The sequence below is a fragment of the Rhincodon typus genome, chromosome 6 (genome assembly GCF_021869965.1).
Source record: "Rhincodon typus isolate 14 chromosome 6, sRhiTyp1.1, whole genome shotgun sequence".
Classification (NCBI taxonomy): domain Eukaryota; kingdom Metazoa; phylum Chordata; class Chondrichthyes; order Orectolobiformes; family Rhincodontidae; genus Rhincodon; species Rhincodon typus.
In genome coordinates this window covers 108,016,687-108,032,716 of record NC_063337.1, presented here as the reverse complement: position 1 = coordinate 108,032,716, position 16,030 = coordinate 108,016,687, and the positions used below count along the sequence as shown (strand labels likewise).

At 42.7% G+C, this 16,030-nt stretch overlaps 1 protein-coding gene across 4 annotated transcripts in view; it reads right to left on the bottom strand.

Annotated features, from left to right (window-relative positions):
* LOC109911177 (progesterone receptor-like) overlaps positions 1–16,030 on the bottom strand; it is a 292,961-nt gene that overhangs the window by 147,611 nt on the left and 129,320 nt on the right. For all 4 annotated transcript variants that reach the window (XM_048598029.1, XM_048598031.1, XM_048598030.1 and 1 more), the window contains exon 4: positions 7,817–7,933. In XM_048598029.1, the coding sequence (XP_048453986.1) occupies positions 7,817–7,933 (117 nt within the window). The remainder of the gene's footprint in view (positions 1–7,816; positions 7,934–16,030) is intronic.

The following is a 16,030-nucleotide window of genomic DNA, read 5'->3' as shown; positions in this document are numbered from 1 at the left end:
ATGCGCCACCGCCGGGTTCCCCACTTCCGGGACAGCGAACACCATCGCTACTGATTCCACCGCCTCCATTTCCGAGACCAACACCACAGACACTGAAGACGCACCTACCGTCACCGCTGCTGCCGCCGCCTTCCCCGCTCCGCCCACAGCCAATGGAACCCCGCCCACAGCCAACACAACTCCGCCCACAACCTACGCTGACGTTGCTCTGCCCACCGCCTCCACAGCCAGCAGCTCCAGAGGACACAGCAGCACCCAGCCCTGCCGGGTCTTCACCATCCCCCCAGACCTCCCCCTTACTGAGGGCGAATGGTCAGTCCTCAGTAAAGGGCTCACCTTTGTCCCCCTCCACCCACACATCAACGAATACCGGTCACGTTTGGACATTGAGCAGTTTTTCCGCCGCCTCCGCCTCCACGCTTACTTCTTTAACCGTGAACCTAACCCTCCCTCTACTGACCCCTTCTCCCGCTTCCAACACACCCCCTCCTCCTGGACACCACCCCAAGGCCTCCTACCCTCCCTCAACCTCTTCATCTCCAACTACCGTCGAGACATTGATCGCCTCAACCTCTCCACCCCTCTCACCCACTCCAACCTCTCCCCCACAGGATGTGCAGCCCTCCGCTCCCTCCGCTCCAATCCCAACCTCACCATAAAACCGGCGGACAAAGGAGATGCAGTTGTAGTATGGCGCACTGACCTCTACTTCACCGAGGCCAGACGCCAACTCTCCGACACCTCCTCCTACCGCCCCCTTGATCATGACCCCACCCCCGAGCACCAAAACATCATCTCCCAAACCATCCACAAACTCATCACCTCAGGTGACCTCCCACTCACTGCCTCCAACCTCATCCTTCCCCAACCCTGCACTGCCCGCTTCTGTCTCCTTCCCAAAATCCACAAACCTGACTGCCCTGGTCGACCCATTGTCTCCGCCTGTTCCTGCCCCACCGAACTTATCTCCACCTATCTCAACTCCATTTTCTCCCCCTTGGTCCAGGAACTCCCTACCTATGTCCATGACACCACCCATGCCCTCCACCTCCTCCAGAACTGCCAATTCCCCGGTCCCCAACACCTCATCTTTACCATGGACGCCCAGTTCCTATACACCTACATTCCCCACACAGATGGCCTAAAGGCCCTCCGCTTCTTCCTGTCCCGCAGGCCCGACCAGTCCCCCTCCACTGACACCCTCATCCGCTTAGCCGAACTCGTCCTCAGCCTCAACAACTTCTCTTTCAATTCCTCCCACTTCCTACAGACAAAGGGGGTGGCCATGGGTACCCGCATGGGCCCAAGCTATGCCTGCCTCTTTGTAGGTTACGTGGAACAATCCCTCTTCCGTACCTACACCGGCCCTAAACCCCACATCTTCCTCCGTTACATTGATGACTGTATCGGCGCCGCCTCGTGCTCCCAAGAGGAGCTCGAACAGCTCATCCACTTCACCAACACCTTCCACCCCAGCCTTAAGTTCACCTGGATCATCTCTAACACCTCTCTCCCCTTCCTGGACCTCTCTGTCTCCATCTCGGGCAACCACCTAGAAACTGATATCCATTTCAAGCCCACCGACTCCCACAGCTACCTAGAATACACCTCCTCCCACCCACCTTCCTGCAAAAATGCCATCCCCTATTCCCAATTCCTTCGCCTCCACCGCATCTGCTCCCAGGATGAGGCATTCCACTCCCGTACATCTCAGATGTCCTCGTTTCTCAAGGACTGCAACTTCCCCCAACTCAGTGGTCGAGAACGCACTCGACCATGTCTCCCGCATTTCCCGTAACTCATCCCTCACACCCCATCCCCATAATAACAACCAAAAAAAGAATCCCCCTCGTTCTCACGTACCACCCCACCAACCTCCGGATCCAACGCATCATCCTCCGACACTTCCGCCATCTGCAATCCGACCCCACAACCAAAGACATTTTTCCCTCCCCACCCTTATCTGCTTTCCGGAAGGACCACTCTCTCCGTGACTCCCTTGTCCCCTCCACACTCCCCTCCAGCCCCACCACACCCGGCACTTTTCCCTGCAACCGCAGGAAGTGCTACACCTGCCCCTACACCTCCCCCCTCACCCCCATCCCAGGCCGCAAGAAGACTTTCCACATCAAGCAGATGTTCACCTGCTCATCTGCTAATGTAGTATATTGCATCCGCTGTTCCCGGTGTGGCCTCCTCTACATCGGGGAAACCAAGCCGAGGCTCGGGGACCGCTTTGCAGAACACCTACGCTCGGTTCGCACTAAACAACTGCACCTTCCAGTCGCGAACCATTTCAACTCCCCCTTCCACTCCTTGGACAACATGTCCATCCTGGGCCTCCTGCAGTGCCACAGTGATGCCACCCGAAGGTTGCAGGAACAGCAACTTATATTCCGCTTGGGAACCCTGCAGCCCAATGGTATCAATGTGGATTTCACAAGCTTCAAAATCTCCCCTCCCCCTACCGCATCCCAAAACCAGCCCAGCTCGTCCCCGCCTCCCTAACCTGTTCTTCCTCCCACCTATCCCCTCCTCCTACCTCAAGCCGCACCCCCAATTCCTACTTACTAACCTCATCCCGCCCCCTTGACCTGTCCGTCCTCCCTGGACTGACCTATCCCCTCCCTACCTCCCCACCTACACTCACCTATACTGGCTCCATCCCCGCCTCTTTGACCTGTCTGTTTCCTCTCCACCTATCTTCTCCTCTATCCATCTTCTATCTGCCTCCCCCCTCTCCCTATTTATTTCAGAACCCCCTTCCCCTCCCCCATTTCTGATGAAGGGTCTAGGCCCGAAACGTCAGCCTTCCTGCTCCTAAGATGCTGCTTGGCTTGCTGTGTTCATCCAGCTCTGCACCTTGTTATCTCTAGTGTAAAGGTTTTAATCAGTTGTAACTTTCACAACTTGAAGGAGATGCGTTTGATGCCAAAGAATTACAGAGTAGATAGTATAGATTTGTGGCAGGCTATCCAGTCAGATAAAGATGTTATAGTTGGGTCTCCTTTGGCATCTTGAACAAGTGATTGTCAAGATGCATTTAACATGAACTAATTTTCCTTATTTAATATGCAGCACCAATCAAACCTCTGAACAAAGGCTAACAATTTACTGATAAGCTTTGGAGGAAAAATAATTGTTCATACAGAAATAAAATGTTCACACTAATTGAAGCAAATACAAGGAGAAAAATGCTATTAGCATTGGTGCTTGTGGATTAAAAATATTTCTATAGGCTCGGCTATTCCAAATTTTGTGGGTGAAGTGAGATATAAGGCAGGAATGGATCACAAAAATGAAAATTTGACTGGGAATTTCAGACAGAAGTTCAGAGATTACAATAAGGCCAGCACTGGATAGCAGCAAAGTTACACCTGACTGACAATGTCTATTCTCGGCTCCTATGATGCTGCTTGGCCTGCTGTGTTCATCCAGCCCTGCATCTTGTTGTCTCTATTGCAGTCTATTGATTTTCGCTCAGTTCTGACTCAGCGAGGCACTTCTGGTAGCATAGAACCTCTCAAAACCAGAGCTTAGAAGTGAAAGCTAAAAAAATTAAACCTACTCTAATACCACAGTGACATATTTCTGACAGTTGCTATGTTATATAAAGTCAGTGAAAGTTATGTTTTGCATTAATTTGAGAATTGACTGACTGGCATGCTCGGATGTCTGCGATGAAAATTAAATCTTTGTAATTTCAGCTATTTGTTGATCTGTGTCAATTCTCACTTTGATTTTCTAGTTACAAGGAATGTACACAACACTCTTAATAAAACTTCTTTTTATCCCTTGTATATCATTAGGAGTTGCAGGCCAGCTGATTTAAGGTTTGAAGTTTACTTGCAAGTAAGATATTCAACCTAATACTAATGTTCTTTCTTTTTCCAGCTTATAGTGTTTCCAGTTTATGGTGATGATGCAATGCATGACCTTTAAGAGAAGGTATTTGAATGAAATGCCCTTCAAAAATGTTATATTCTCTTCAGCTTTTGTGATTGGCAAAACTGTAATCACAATTTTCACCACTCAGACCGATTAATTAATTTTGGAACTATGTACTGTTATCATGGAGCCTCAGTCAATGGGATCACTTCCCCTGATTTTCAGGAATTCATGGGGACCTTGCCCCTAATCTCCTAAACTTTGCTCTTGGGTGTTAAAAGTCCCCTGACAGGCTTTGCGCTACTGAAACAAGTTCAACTGGACCAGTTTCAATTTCCATTCTAAACTGGTCCAGTCAACACTGGTTTAGATTCCAAAAGAAAATAGTTGAGTAAAATCAAAAGTCTTTGTGACTTTAATGTACAAAAATTAAAATATACTAAAGGTGTATTACTCCAAACATGTTTGTGTTGTTGAAGGCCATTCTGTTTTGGAACTTATGTGTAAGATACATTACCGTGCAAACATTTTCAATATTTGCATTTACAAATATGTTGCAAATTATATGAACAATCATACTGGTCCTAAAGTTCAAATCTGGCCTATTGCATTTAAGAAGTAGAATTTAATATGTCTACATAGGTGGAAAGTTCTCCTGTGTGAGGTGGCGAGCTTGGAAGCAGGAAGGAAACTGATGGGGTTGTTGTGTAGCCAAACCCCAATCTTCTCAGCTCCAGCAGAGTTAAATACTAGGATTAACTTCCACAATTGACCCTCCTATGCTGCCACTAACTGAGGCCCTTACATAGCCAATTAAAGACAATGAAATGGCCTCAACCCAATGCTACTGGGATTTGTCCAACAGCTTGTGGTGTGACAATGTGTGCTTTTAAAATGTTGTAAACCTGGTACTGAGGTGTCTGCTCCATGGAAAGCAGACTAAATAGCTGTGGGTTTTTAAAATTAGACAAAAGAAGCACAACTGGGTGGAGTCATGCTCACATAGACCCAGAGTTTTAGTTTTTGCTTTCACTCGTTGAAGTTAGTTGTTTCTTTGGAGTTGGAGTTGAAGCTGCTAGATACAGCTCTCTCTCTCTTTCTTGTTCTCTCTCTCGCCCTCTCTCTCCCTCTGTCTTTGCTGGTAGATGCACTCTGTCAGTTTTCCCTTTCTCCTGGACTGGAGGAGATAACAAGCAAGGGAAATCTGTTTTGCTGAATTTGCCTTCGGCAAGGGGGTGTTTATGGGATGCTGCTATATTGGAACAGTTGATGAGCAGTAGTTAAATATATCCTTTTTATTAAGTATCTTTGTAGAGTTAAAATTATGCCTTTTTTGTTTGCATTTTAACTGTGGTGTAAAAATATGTTTTGCTTAAAGCTTAGTAGTGTGACCAATTGAATTACACCTGGAACATAGCACCTTGCATTTGCCTTAAAATAAGATAAATGTTAGGGGCTAGCCTATCTTCTGATAGGTTTTGAGGGGTTTCGGTCTAGTCTATAACAGTGGGCCCGTTACCAATCTTTAGGAGTGACAGGTGAAAGAGAGAGTGTGGCTGCTTGTCACCTCTAGGTGGGAATGAGGTGTGTGGGGGTCTCTATCAAAAAGCAATTGGTGCCTGATTAAACAAACCCACTGGCTGTCAGGGAGGTGTGGGGTGGTGCAATCGCTGGGATTCACCTCCCTCCTCTCCCCATGATACTCAACTTAAGGATCCACATCCTCCCTGAACCCCACATCACTTACTCTTGTTCTGGGTCCTCCATGATCCTCTGACAGGAGAGGCCTGGCATTGCCAGATTGGCTGGTGCTCGGTGGGTCTTCCTTTGGAAGACTATCAAGAGAGGACCCCTAATGCCTGAACAAGATCCTACTTAAAGCTTCTCTGCCTGAAAGAGTACTCTTCCTGCCTAAGTAGCTTAATTCATGGTCCTTCTTTTCATAAAGATGGCCATGTTCTGTTAATCAAAAATGAACAGCTTCAAACATAATGCACAGTTAAACATTAACATGTGGTACACGATGTTTGAGGCACACTGTGTTCATCCGCTGCAATCTAAGTTTGAGTTTAGTCCTTTAACCCTGAGAAAGGGGCTAAAGGCTCCCTCTGCTCTCTCAGCTGTACAGGTTTGAGAGTACAGTGTGTGCTGGCAGTCTTAAATCCAAACTGCACAACATCAAAGAGCTTAGTTTTGAGAAACTGAAAAGCCAGGTTAGTTGTACTAAAGGCATTGTGTTTTTCTGAAACTGGGAGAATAGGTGTAAATCCCACAAAGGGTATGAATGAGAAACATTGGAAGCCTCCAGTACTCTAATGTTTAATGCTTACCAGCCTCTGTTACACCTCATATTGTAAAATTTCAGCACAGGGTAGGAATTGAACTTGCAGCATGCACTGTACAGTGCTACTTTAGGTGGTGCCTTTACTCATTGGGTCATCAGGACCTGATCATTAACTTTTCATTGTTTCATAACAAGCTATCTTTTTTATTTCTACAACTGGAACATATTAATTGTTCCAGCTGCTTTACTCAATTGGTAGAAAGTGACTGCAGGTGTGCATTGCCCTAGATTGCAAAGATGCCAATGGTCGATGTAAGGACTGCTGCCCTCCAGCATCACTCTGATAATGCTGTCAGTGTTACTCCAGCAGATGAAATATAAATACAGTATACGGGGTCAGACAAAAATTGCAAAGAGCCAACCTGACAAACTGGTTTCATGCTTCACCAGATAGCCAGTTAACTCAGACAAAGATCCCCATTTCAACAAATAGACAGTTACTAAACAACACAGGAAGTGCATTGCTCTTAGTTGTTTTTAAAGTACCTACCTATTTACTGCCAACACTTTCTTCCAGTCACTGGTATCATCAGTTCATGCAAAAGGGAGGAGCATAAACAATTGCCATAATTTCCAAAGAAGAAGTGCATATATGTACAAAAAGTATAATAGACAAATTGTCCCATTGTATGCATACAATTCATTAATTTAAAAAATGTAAACGCAAGTGGTTCAAGTTAGTTTGATTTGCTTTTAATGCTTGCAACTTGCAGATCATGAGTTCAATTCATTATTAACAGGTTATGGGCCACCTTGAGGAAAATGCTGTAGAAATTGCAATCTCTCTGAACTGATCTGAAATGATTCTGAGTATTGTTAAGTGAATATGAAAATTGCAAATTTCACCCAGATCCTTTTTCATATCTGAATACAGCTGAGGAGAGTTCGCAAATTAATTGATACCTAGACCACAATTCCCAAAGATTATAAGAAAATTACTTAAAAAAATCGACTTCAGAATTCCACGGTTGTTGTATTAGAATTTCTGTCAGAATTTTAGTGTGATTAAATGGCAAAGAGCCATTTAGAAAGTCTGCTCTATCCACATTTTATTAAATGGACTTTTGTCCATTAAAATGGAATTGTAAAATCAAACACTGAAAACTTGATGGGTGGTATAACTTAATTTTCTTCTAGTGCTGCACACTCCTCAGTAACACACTTCAGTAATGACACACCACTGACAGAAAAAAGGGGAAGTGAGATGTTGGAATGTGATTTGATAACCCCACCATAAAAAAAAGTTGTGCCACACTTCATGTTTTTAAATATAATCAACATTTTCAAATGGCATAATCTTACTTGATGTGTTGTATAAATGGCATGGCAGACTGGAGAACATCAGCAGAAAAGATTAAAATGTTTGGTGAAATTTCACACTTACTATCAAATCCAGTTTCCACTTGTGTGAATTACAGGTTCACTGGGCAAGGAATATAATTTTTAGTTCCATTAAATAATATACACTCACTTATAATTCTACATGTACACATCAAAAGTTGTCAATACAATCTTGCTGGGATACAGAATACATTCGGTCTGTTTACCTGTTTTGACTTAAATCGAAGAACTTTTTTCTCTTACCTCCTAACACCATTCCAGTTTGATAGCACTTTCTGAGGCGGCAGGCTGGACAGTTCTTCCTTCGAATTTTGTCAATGATGCAATCGTTCCTTCCAGCGCATAGATACTTATGCTGCCCTGAAAATTAGAAGGGAGATCATGTTATTTTTTGCAAAACTGCTGCAACATACATTGAAACATGACAATTGAAGATAACAGGCATGAAATGAGATATAGCAAACTCTAGGCAGAACAAGATTGGATATTAAACATTCATATTAACATCAATGGAAATAAAAACCAGGAAAGATGTAAACCTTGCTGGCACCATATTAATTGTCTCCAGATACTTTCCGTGCAGAAGAATTTCAGAAGTGGCTAAGAAGGATTCTTAAGCTGAAATTTGGGTTAACCCATAATCGGGGGGTTTAGATTTTAGATTTTTTAAATCAACCTGTTCAGACATCTGAAGCAGGTGTAACTTGAACCCAGATCTTTTGAAGCAGAGGTAGGACACTACCACAGTGCCATAAGAGCCCTTAAAAAAATCTTTGTTGCCTGGAAAGTGCTCTATGGTGTCCATTGATGGTGGAAAAGATGATATAAATACAAGTCTGTCATGCCCCTATTCAGATATGTTATGATACATGTCTGGGGAAGGTGAGACCTGCACCAAGACCTTCTGACCAGACTAGGGACGTTAACACTGCACCACAAGAGCCCTCCCCATTTAATGTAAATCTTCTTTAAAGTTGTACCCACGTGCTGACAATTCATTTAAATCAACCTGTTCAGACATATATGACATACACCCAGGACAGATAGGACTTGAGACTGGACCTCCTGGCTCAGAGACATGGACACACCTATTGTACTACAGAAACCCCGCCATTCAGTGTAACATGACATGACATTAATGGTATAGGGCACATTGATTCTATTCTCTCCTTTATTACCCTTTTGCCCATAATGTACAGGAGAATCCCTTTGGATTCTCCTTAACCTATTTCCCAAAGCTATCTCATGACCCCTTTATTCCCTCCTGTCTTCTGTCTTAAGTATACTTGTACTGTCCTTATACTCCTTGAGGGATTCACTCGATCCCAGCTGTCTATACCTGCCATATGCCTGTTGCTTTTTCTTGACCAGAGCCTCAATTTTTCTAGTCATCCAGCATTCCCTACATTTACCAGCCTTCCCCTTCACACAGACAGGGACATACTATCTCTGGACTCTGGTTATCCCGTCTTAGAAGGTCTTCCACTTCCCAACCATCCCTTTACCTGTGAATCGCCCTTTCACAATCAACTTTTGAAATTTCCTGTCTAATACCTTCACAATTGGCCTTATTTCAATTTAGAACTTTAACTTTTAGATCATTCTATCCTTTTCCATCCTTTTCAAACTAATAGAATTATGGTCACAGGCCCCAAAGTGCTCCTCCACTGACACCTCAGTCTCTTGCCCTGCCTTATTTCCCAAGAGAAGGTCAGGTTTTGCTCCTTCTCTAGGAGGTACATCCACATATTAAATGAGAAAATTTTCTTGTACACATATTTAACAAATGCCTTTTCTTCCAAACCCTTAACAATGGGGTTATTACAATAGTAATATTTCTGTTGGAAGGAGGCAAGAGCTACAGGTAGGTAACTCCAGGTGGTGAGTTATGGGAATGGGGTGGGGTTGAAGCCAACAGTGTTACACTGGAAATGCCGATCTAATTCAAGAAAACAGGCCTTCAAAATAAATCTGCCTTAAGATGAAATGACATCAAGTGGAGCCAATTACAGTGAGTAACTTCAGTAATGCATGCTTGATAATGAAAGAAAAATCTCCCATCCATGAAGTCCATCCAAAACTTATAAATCTTCTCACATGGTCAATCGTTTACAAATACAAGCTCTTTTGTATTCAGACCCCACATCAAAGACAGATAATCCTTTAATAGACACTTTAAATTCTCAATCAAATGGTGAACACAAAACTCTCTGCTTAGATAATTGTAGTTGTTGAAATCCAGCCAAACATTCACAATGATATAATATAGTAGTTCATAAATGTTAATATGCGTTACCCTCTGGACTGATTAGCTAATGGCCCTAAAGTCCTTGATCCTACACTTGTACCTACGTACAAACTTTCTATGATTCATGAACCAGGGCACTGTGGTTGCTCTGTTCCACTGAGATCAGCAATTGTGCTTGTTTAAAGAAGTCACCAAAGTGGACAAATGTATACTTTTCAATGTTATCACCCTTCAGCAGATATTTTGCCCATTATTTTTCAAACTTATTTATATCTCTTTGCAGACTCTGTTGTCTCTTGACAACTTACTTTCCTAGCTATTTTGGTAGCATTCATACATTTAGCTACCTTCGTCCTGATCATTGATGTCAATTGGAAATAGTTTATGCTGCAGAACTGATGTCTTTTGTACTTCCGCAGTTACAGCTTGCCAACCCAAAAATGGAGTAGGTGTTTCCAACAGCAAGATGACTGGCAGAGATTGCAGCTGATGGCCAATGCATGAAGAAATGGTGGTTATAGCATCACACAATGGTGACAGATCCTCCTGGCCATTGCAGCTCCCTTGTTGGTTGTCATGTTGGCTGTTTCATTTTCTCCTTGCTGCTGGCTTCAGCCAAGCTAGTGGTGGTCTTGGCAAAAAATGACACCACCCAAAAAATTTCTGAACTTTCTGAAGAAGGGTCCCGACCAGAAATGTCGGCTTTCCTGTTCCTTTGATGCTACCTGGCCTGCTGTGTTCCTCCAGTTCCATGCTTCGTTATCTCTGACTCCAGCATCTGCAGTTCTTACTATCTCACCATCCTTTGATAATTTGTTTTCTTTATCAGATTTGAGCATACAATCTTTCCCTCTGTGCTCTCCATCTCTGTGGACTCCCCCATTATCTGCTCCCCTCTATTCCTGCTAATACCCTTGAGATGACACTATGTCTTTAAGTGGTGTAGATTGTCCTAGTTTCTTTGTATGAAGAAATGTTGAGACAGATGTGCAAAGCTGTCTGCTCAGTGCCAATAAAGATATCAGCTTGTGAGGCTTGTTTTTTTTTTAAAGTTGGAACAATAAAAGCAGCCTGAATGGGTGGGGTCAAGATCCTACAGAACCAGGATTTTTAGCTTTAGCTTTCTACAGTTGCTGGGGTCTTGAAACTCAATATGGAAGCTTTTATTCCTCTTTCTGTTACCGTTGAAAGCTGGGGTTCTCTTTCTGCTACTGGAATTGCATTTGAGACAATCTGTTTTAATGTATTTTCCTTTGCCAAGGGTGTGTTTATGGGATTTTGTTATGTTGGAACCAGTAATTAGTAGTAATTAATATATATTATTTTGTTAAGCATTTCGACAGAGTTACAGTTAAGCTAATTCTTTTATTTTTATTTTGCCTGTATTTTAACCATAGTGTAAAAATAACGTGTGTTTTGCTTAAAGTCAAGTATTTTGACCAATTGAATTGCATCTGGAATGTACCACCTGACACATCTTTAAAATACAAAAAGGTTAGGGTCTAGGCGATCTTCTTAATATATTTTGAGGGGGTCCATAACAATCTGCAAGCCCACACTCTGCAATGCAATCTTCTTTCTTTCCTTCCCACATGCTCTACCTCCCTTACCTATCATGAGTATTCTCTTCAATCCCAAATCTTCTACCCCTGCCTCTATGTTCCTCATCAGGAGCCTAATACCATAGGCCTATGCACCTGACAGTCAGCCAGTCTCCCAATCTAGCTAGTTGTAACAAAGAAATAGATTCCAAAATTTATAACCTGGGCTGCCACTAACTTCTGTTGTGTGGTATATGTTAGAGTTTAGATTTTGAACTAGTAACAGGTAGGGTTTTTGTCTGTGTATCTGAGGGAGTTCAATGATTAATTTGTCTATATTTCTGAAGCCATGCATTTTTTTCAAAGCCATTATCGCTCCAGTTAGTCTGTCTCTCATAATGAGAATTTGTTTGCATTGTGAGAGTTTTATGAGTGGATAGAGTAAGCATTGAGGAGCATTAGCTTGCTTTCAATTAGAAGATTCAGGATTTTTTTTCCTTCTGTGAAAATCCCATAGTTTGGAAGTTTTTATTTTCAGTGTGCAGAAATTCTGGATAAAGTTGAATTTGTGACACACTTTCTCCTAGATAAAAAAAAAGGAAATACATAATCTCAGCGTAGAGGCTTTAGTTGTAAGTTCCAGACTAAAAACAACTGATTAGAACGCTAAGATTGAGAATTGAAAGATGCAGTAAGTCATACCTATAAAAGTGATAGAGGAGGGAATTCTCCTGGGTCTTTGAGTACTTCAATGCAATTTGTATTGGGATAGATAAGTTTGTACCTTTCAGTTTGCTTTGAAATCTTTCAAATTTATATTACACATAAACTGCAGTTTATTTTATCTTTTCTTTTGTGTGATAAGCTCCTGTTTTATTGTCAAAACCAAATCTGCATCATTGTGTGCTTGCATTTCAGTAAAAGAACTTCTCAACAGATAAACACTAAACAAAATGTGATCTATCAAGTCAGATTACAGTCTGGAATCTGACTTGTCCAATTATAACATCAGCTGCGATCATAACAGTAAGCCCTGCAGGAAACATATTTTCATGAGTTTTCTCAGTGGTTAAAAGTAATCTTCCCACTACCCCATAAATATTGCAGGTCTAAATCAGGAACTCCAGACCCTCCAATTCTGTTGAGGAACCTTTGCAAAGATCATGGCTAAGCAGAACTTATTCTTTCTGAGAAGCAACATATACAAATCTTTATAAATAAAATAATAAGAAATTAGAAAGTCAAGTTGGAATAAGTGATCCATAAACACATTCATATTTATTAATCATCTTCATAAGGCTTCATTATTTATTAGCACTGTATTTATGCCTGAATCATTTTTACATGCAAACTTAACCGTTGATTTAAGTGTGTATTATCTCAGTGCTGGGGGATTGGGAGACTGATGGCTGGTACTGATGGTGATTTTGTCTGAGATGACATTCATTTCAATGATTTTGCATACTTCACTCCTGCTGCTGTTGGAGAGCTTGATTTGATGCAACTGTGCTACCGCCACCATGAAAAAACGTTGCTATGTGTGACTATCCTCACAGTCCACTTTTACTAAGAATGAAATAATGTCTCTGAGAAAATTAACTCATTGTGCCTTAACAGTCTCCTATGTCTAGTTTGAAAGCTCACTGGACTCTTACTTACTATACTATCCTATACTACATACCATGACATAACTTTAACTCTACCAAAAATCAAAGTTTCTTTTGAAATTAGCCCCTTAGTGCTGAGGTTAGGAGCAGTTATTTCTGTCCTTGCTTCATGATCATCTACTCCCTGCTCTTTCTGCTCACTGATGGCTGCACCTTATGTTGTATATTTCACCTCATAGTTAGTTATATCTTCCTAACTGGCAATATCTGTGCTGATGCTCAAATAAGAAGTCATGATGAATTGATGGAATCAGATATTGAAATGGATTCTCTGGATCAAGCAAGCAGCTTCCCAATACAGAAGGAGACTCTTATGTAATTTATCACATTTAATGTGAAAGCTGACTTCCAAATTCTCCATCTCTCACCCTTACACCCTAGTTCTGTTGTGTCTGCCCAGCAAATAAGACCATAAGACATAGGAGCAGAATCAGCCCATTGAGATGTCCCCACCCCAAACTGTCCACCTTCCTACACACCTATTCACTCCATCCTTCCCTCTGACCAACCACAATAACCCCCTACCTGCATCCTTTGAGTTCCACCTCACCTATGGGGGAGGAGGTGACCTCGTGGTATTATCGCTGGACTGTTAATCCAGAGGCTCAGATAATGTTCTGGGGACTTGGGTTCGAATCCCACCATGACAGATGGTGGAATTTGAATTCAATAAATATCTGGAATTAAGAATCTAATGACGACTGTAAATCCATTGCCCATTGTTGGAAAAACCCATCTGGTTCACCAATGTCCTTTAGGGAAGGAAACTGCCATCCTTACCTGGTCTGGTCTACATGTGACTCCAGGCCCACAGCAATGTGTTTGACTTTTAACTGCCCTCTGGGCAATTAGGGATGGGCAATAACTGTTAGTCTAGCCAGCGACTCCCTTGGTCTGTGAATGAATTAAAAAACCCCTCCCACCAGTCGCTATTTATTTCTGGGCTCTCTTCCCCCTCCCCAGTCCTGAAGAAAGGTTTTGGTCTGAAACTTTAACTTTCCTGCTCCTCCGATGCTGTCTGGCCTGCTGTACTTTTCCAGTTCCGTATTTATTGACTCTAGCTTCCAACATCTGCAGTCCTTACTGTCTCCATTCAGCCCTTTGAGACTGCTCTGCCATTCAATCATGACAGATATGTTTCTCAATCTCATTCTCCTGTCTTCTTGCCATAACCCTTGATCCTCTTAATAATCAAGAACCTATCTATTTTTGAGCTATAGGCACTCAATGACTTGGCCTCCACAGTCCTCTGCATAAATTAATTCACAGATTTGCCACCCTCTGGCTGAAGAAATTCCTCCTCATGTCACATCTAAAGGGTTGTCTCTTCACTCTGATGATGTGCCCTCAGTGTCTTAGAACATAGAACATAAAACTCTATAGCACAGTACAGGCCCTTCGGCCCACGATGTTGTGCCCAACTTTTACCCTAATCCTAAGGTCTACCTAACCTCCACCCCTACTTTATACTATCATCCATATGCCTAGCTAATAGCCGCTTAAATGCCCCTATTGAGGCTGACTCCACCACCCTTTCCGGCAATGCATTCCACACCCCGGCCACTCTGAGTAAAGAACCTACCTCTGACGTCTCCCCTATATCTACCTCCACTCACTTTAAAATTATGCCCCCTCGTAATAGTTACATCCACCCTAGGAAAAAGTCTCTGGCTGTCTACTCTATCTATACCTCTGATCATTTTGTACATCTCCATCAAGTCAACTCTCATCCTTCGTCGTTCTAAAGAGAAAAGCCCTAGCTCTCTCAACCTTTCCTCGTACGACCTTCCCTCCATTCCAGGCAACATCCTGGTAAATCTCCTCTGCACCTTTTCCAGCATTTCCACATCTTTCCTGTAATGATGTGACCAGAACAGGACACAATTCTCCAGATGTGGCCAAACCAGGGTTTTGTATAGCTGGAGCATAACTTCACGGCTCTTGAACTCAATCCCTCTATTAGTGAAAGCTAATGAAATCAATCCTACTTGTTGTTTGCCCTTCTTCCACTCTGGCATTTCAATGTCACTGCTTATGGAATAAAATTTCCTTCACATAGAAAGTCTAATTTGCTCATAATGAAATGACATCAAAGTATCTTTGAATATTCTGTGCTGATCATGTTTTCAGACGCAACTGATGTGAGACAATTGGTTAAGATTACTGCTTACAGTTCTGATGAAAAATCATTGGACTCAAAATGTTAAAATCTGCTTTCTTCCCATTGATGCTGCCAGGCCTGCTGAGCTTCACCAGCAATGTCTGTTTTTGTTAATGTTAATACTTAAATATAAACTAATAACTTAGAATAGACAAATATAACCATGAGACCTTTCTCTAAGGTTGAAGGGAAATGCAGCCAATACTGTAGGCATGGTGGGATATGAAGCCACATCTGTGCGAATCAGTGCAACTCACAGTGTCGAGTTGATTAGGGACCAGGTGGGAAACATAAAGAGAACATGAAGGCGATATGTCCAGAACATGTACAGCCCAATTTATTAGTAAGGATATGTGATGTAACTATCAGAACACAGTATGGAATCACCAACATTCCTTACTATCAGAATATGTTATAAGGAATTTTAGATGGTGGGACAAGGATGGGTGTAAGGGTTATTGGTGAAGTCTGCTTTAACTGCAGTACTTGCTGCATCATCTTCGTTGTGTTGCGCTCCAAAGCCCTAGCTGTCTTTGTAGGTTACGTGGAACAATCCCTCTTCCGTACCTACACCGGCCCTAAACCCCACCTCTTCCTCTGTTACATTGATGACTGTATCGGCGCCGCCTCGTGCTCCCACGAGGAGCTCGAACAGTTCATCCACTTCACTAACACCTTCCACCCCAACCTTAAGTTTACCTGGACCATCTCTAACACCTCTCTCCCCTTCCTGGACCTCTCTGTCTCCATATCGGGCAACCACCTAGAAACCGATATTCATTTCAAGCCCACCGACTCCCACAGCTACCTAGAATACTCCTCCTCCCACCCACCTTCCTG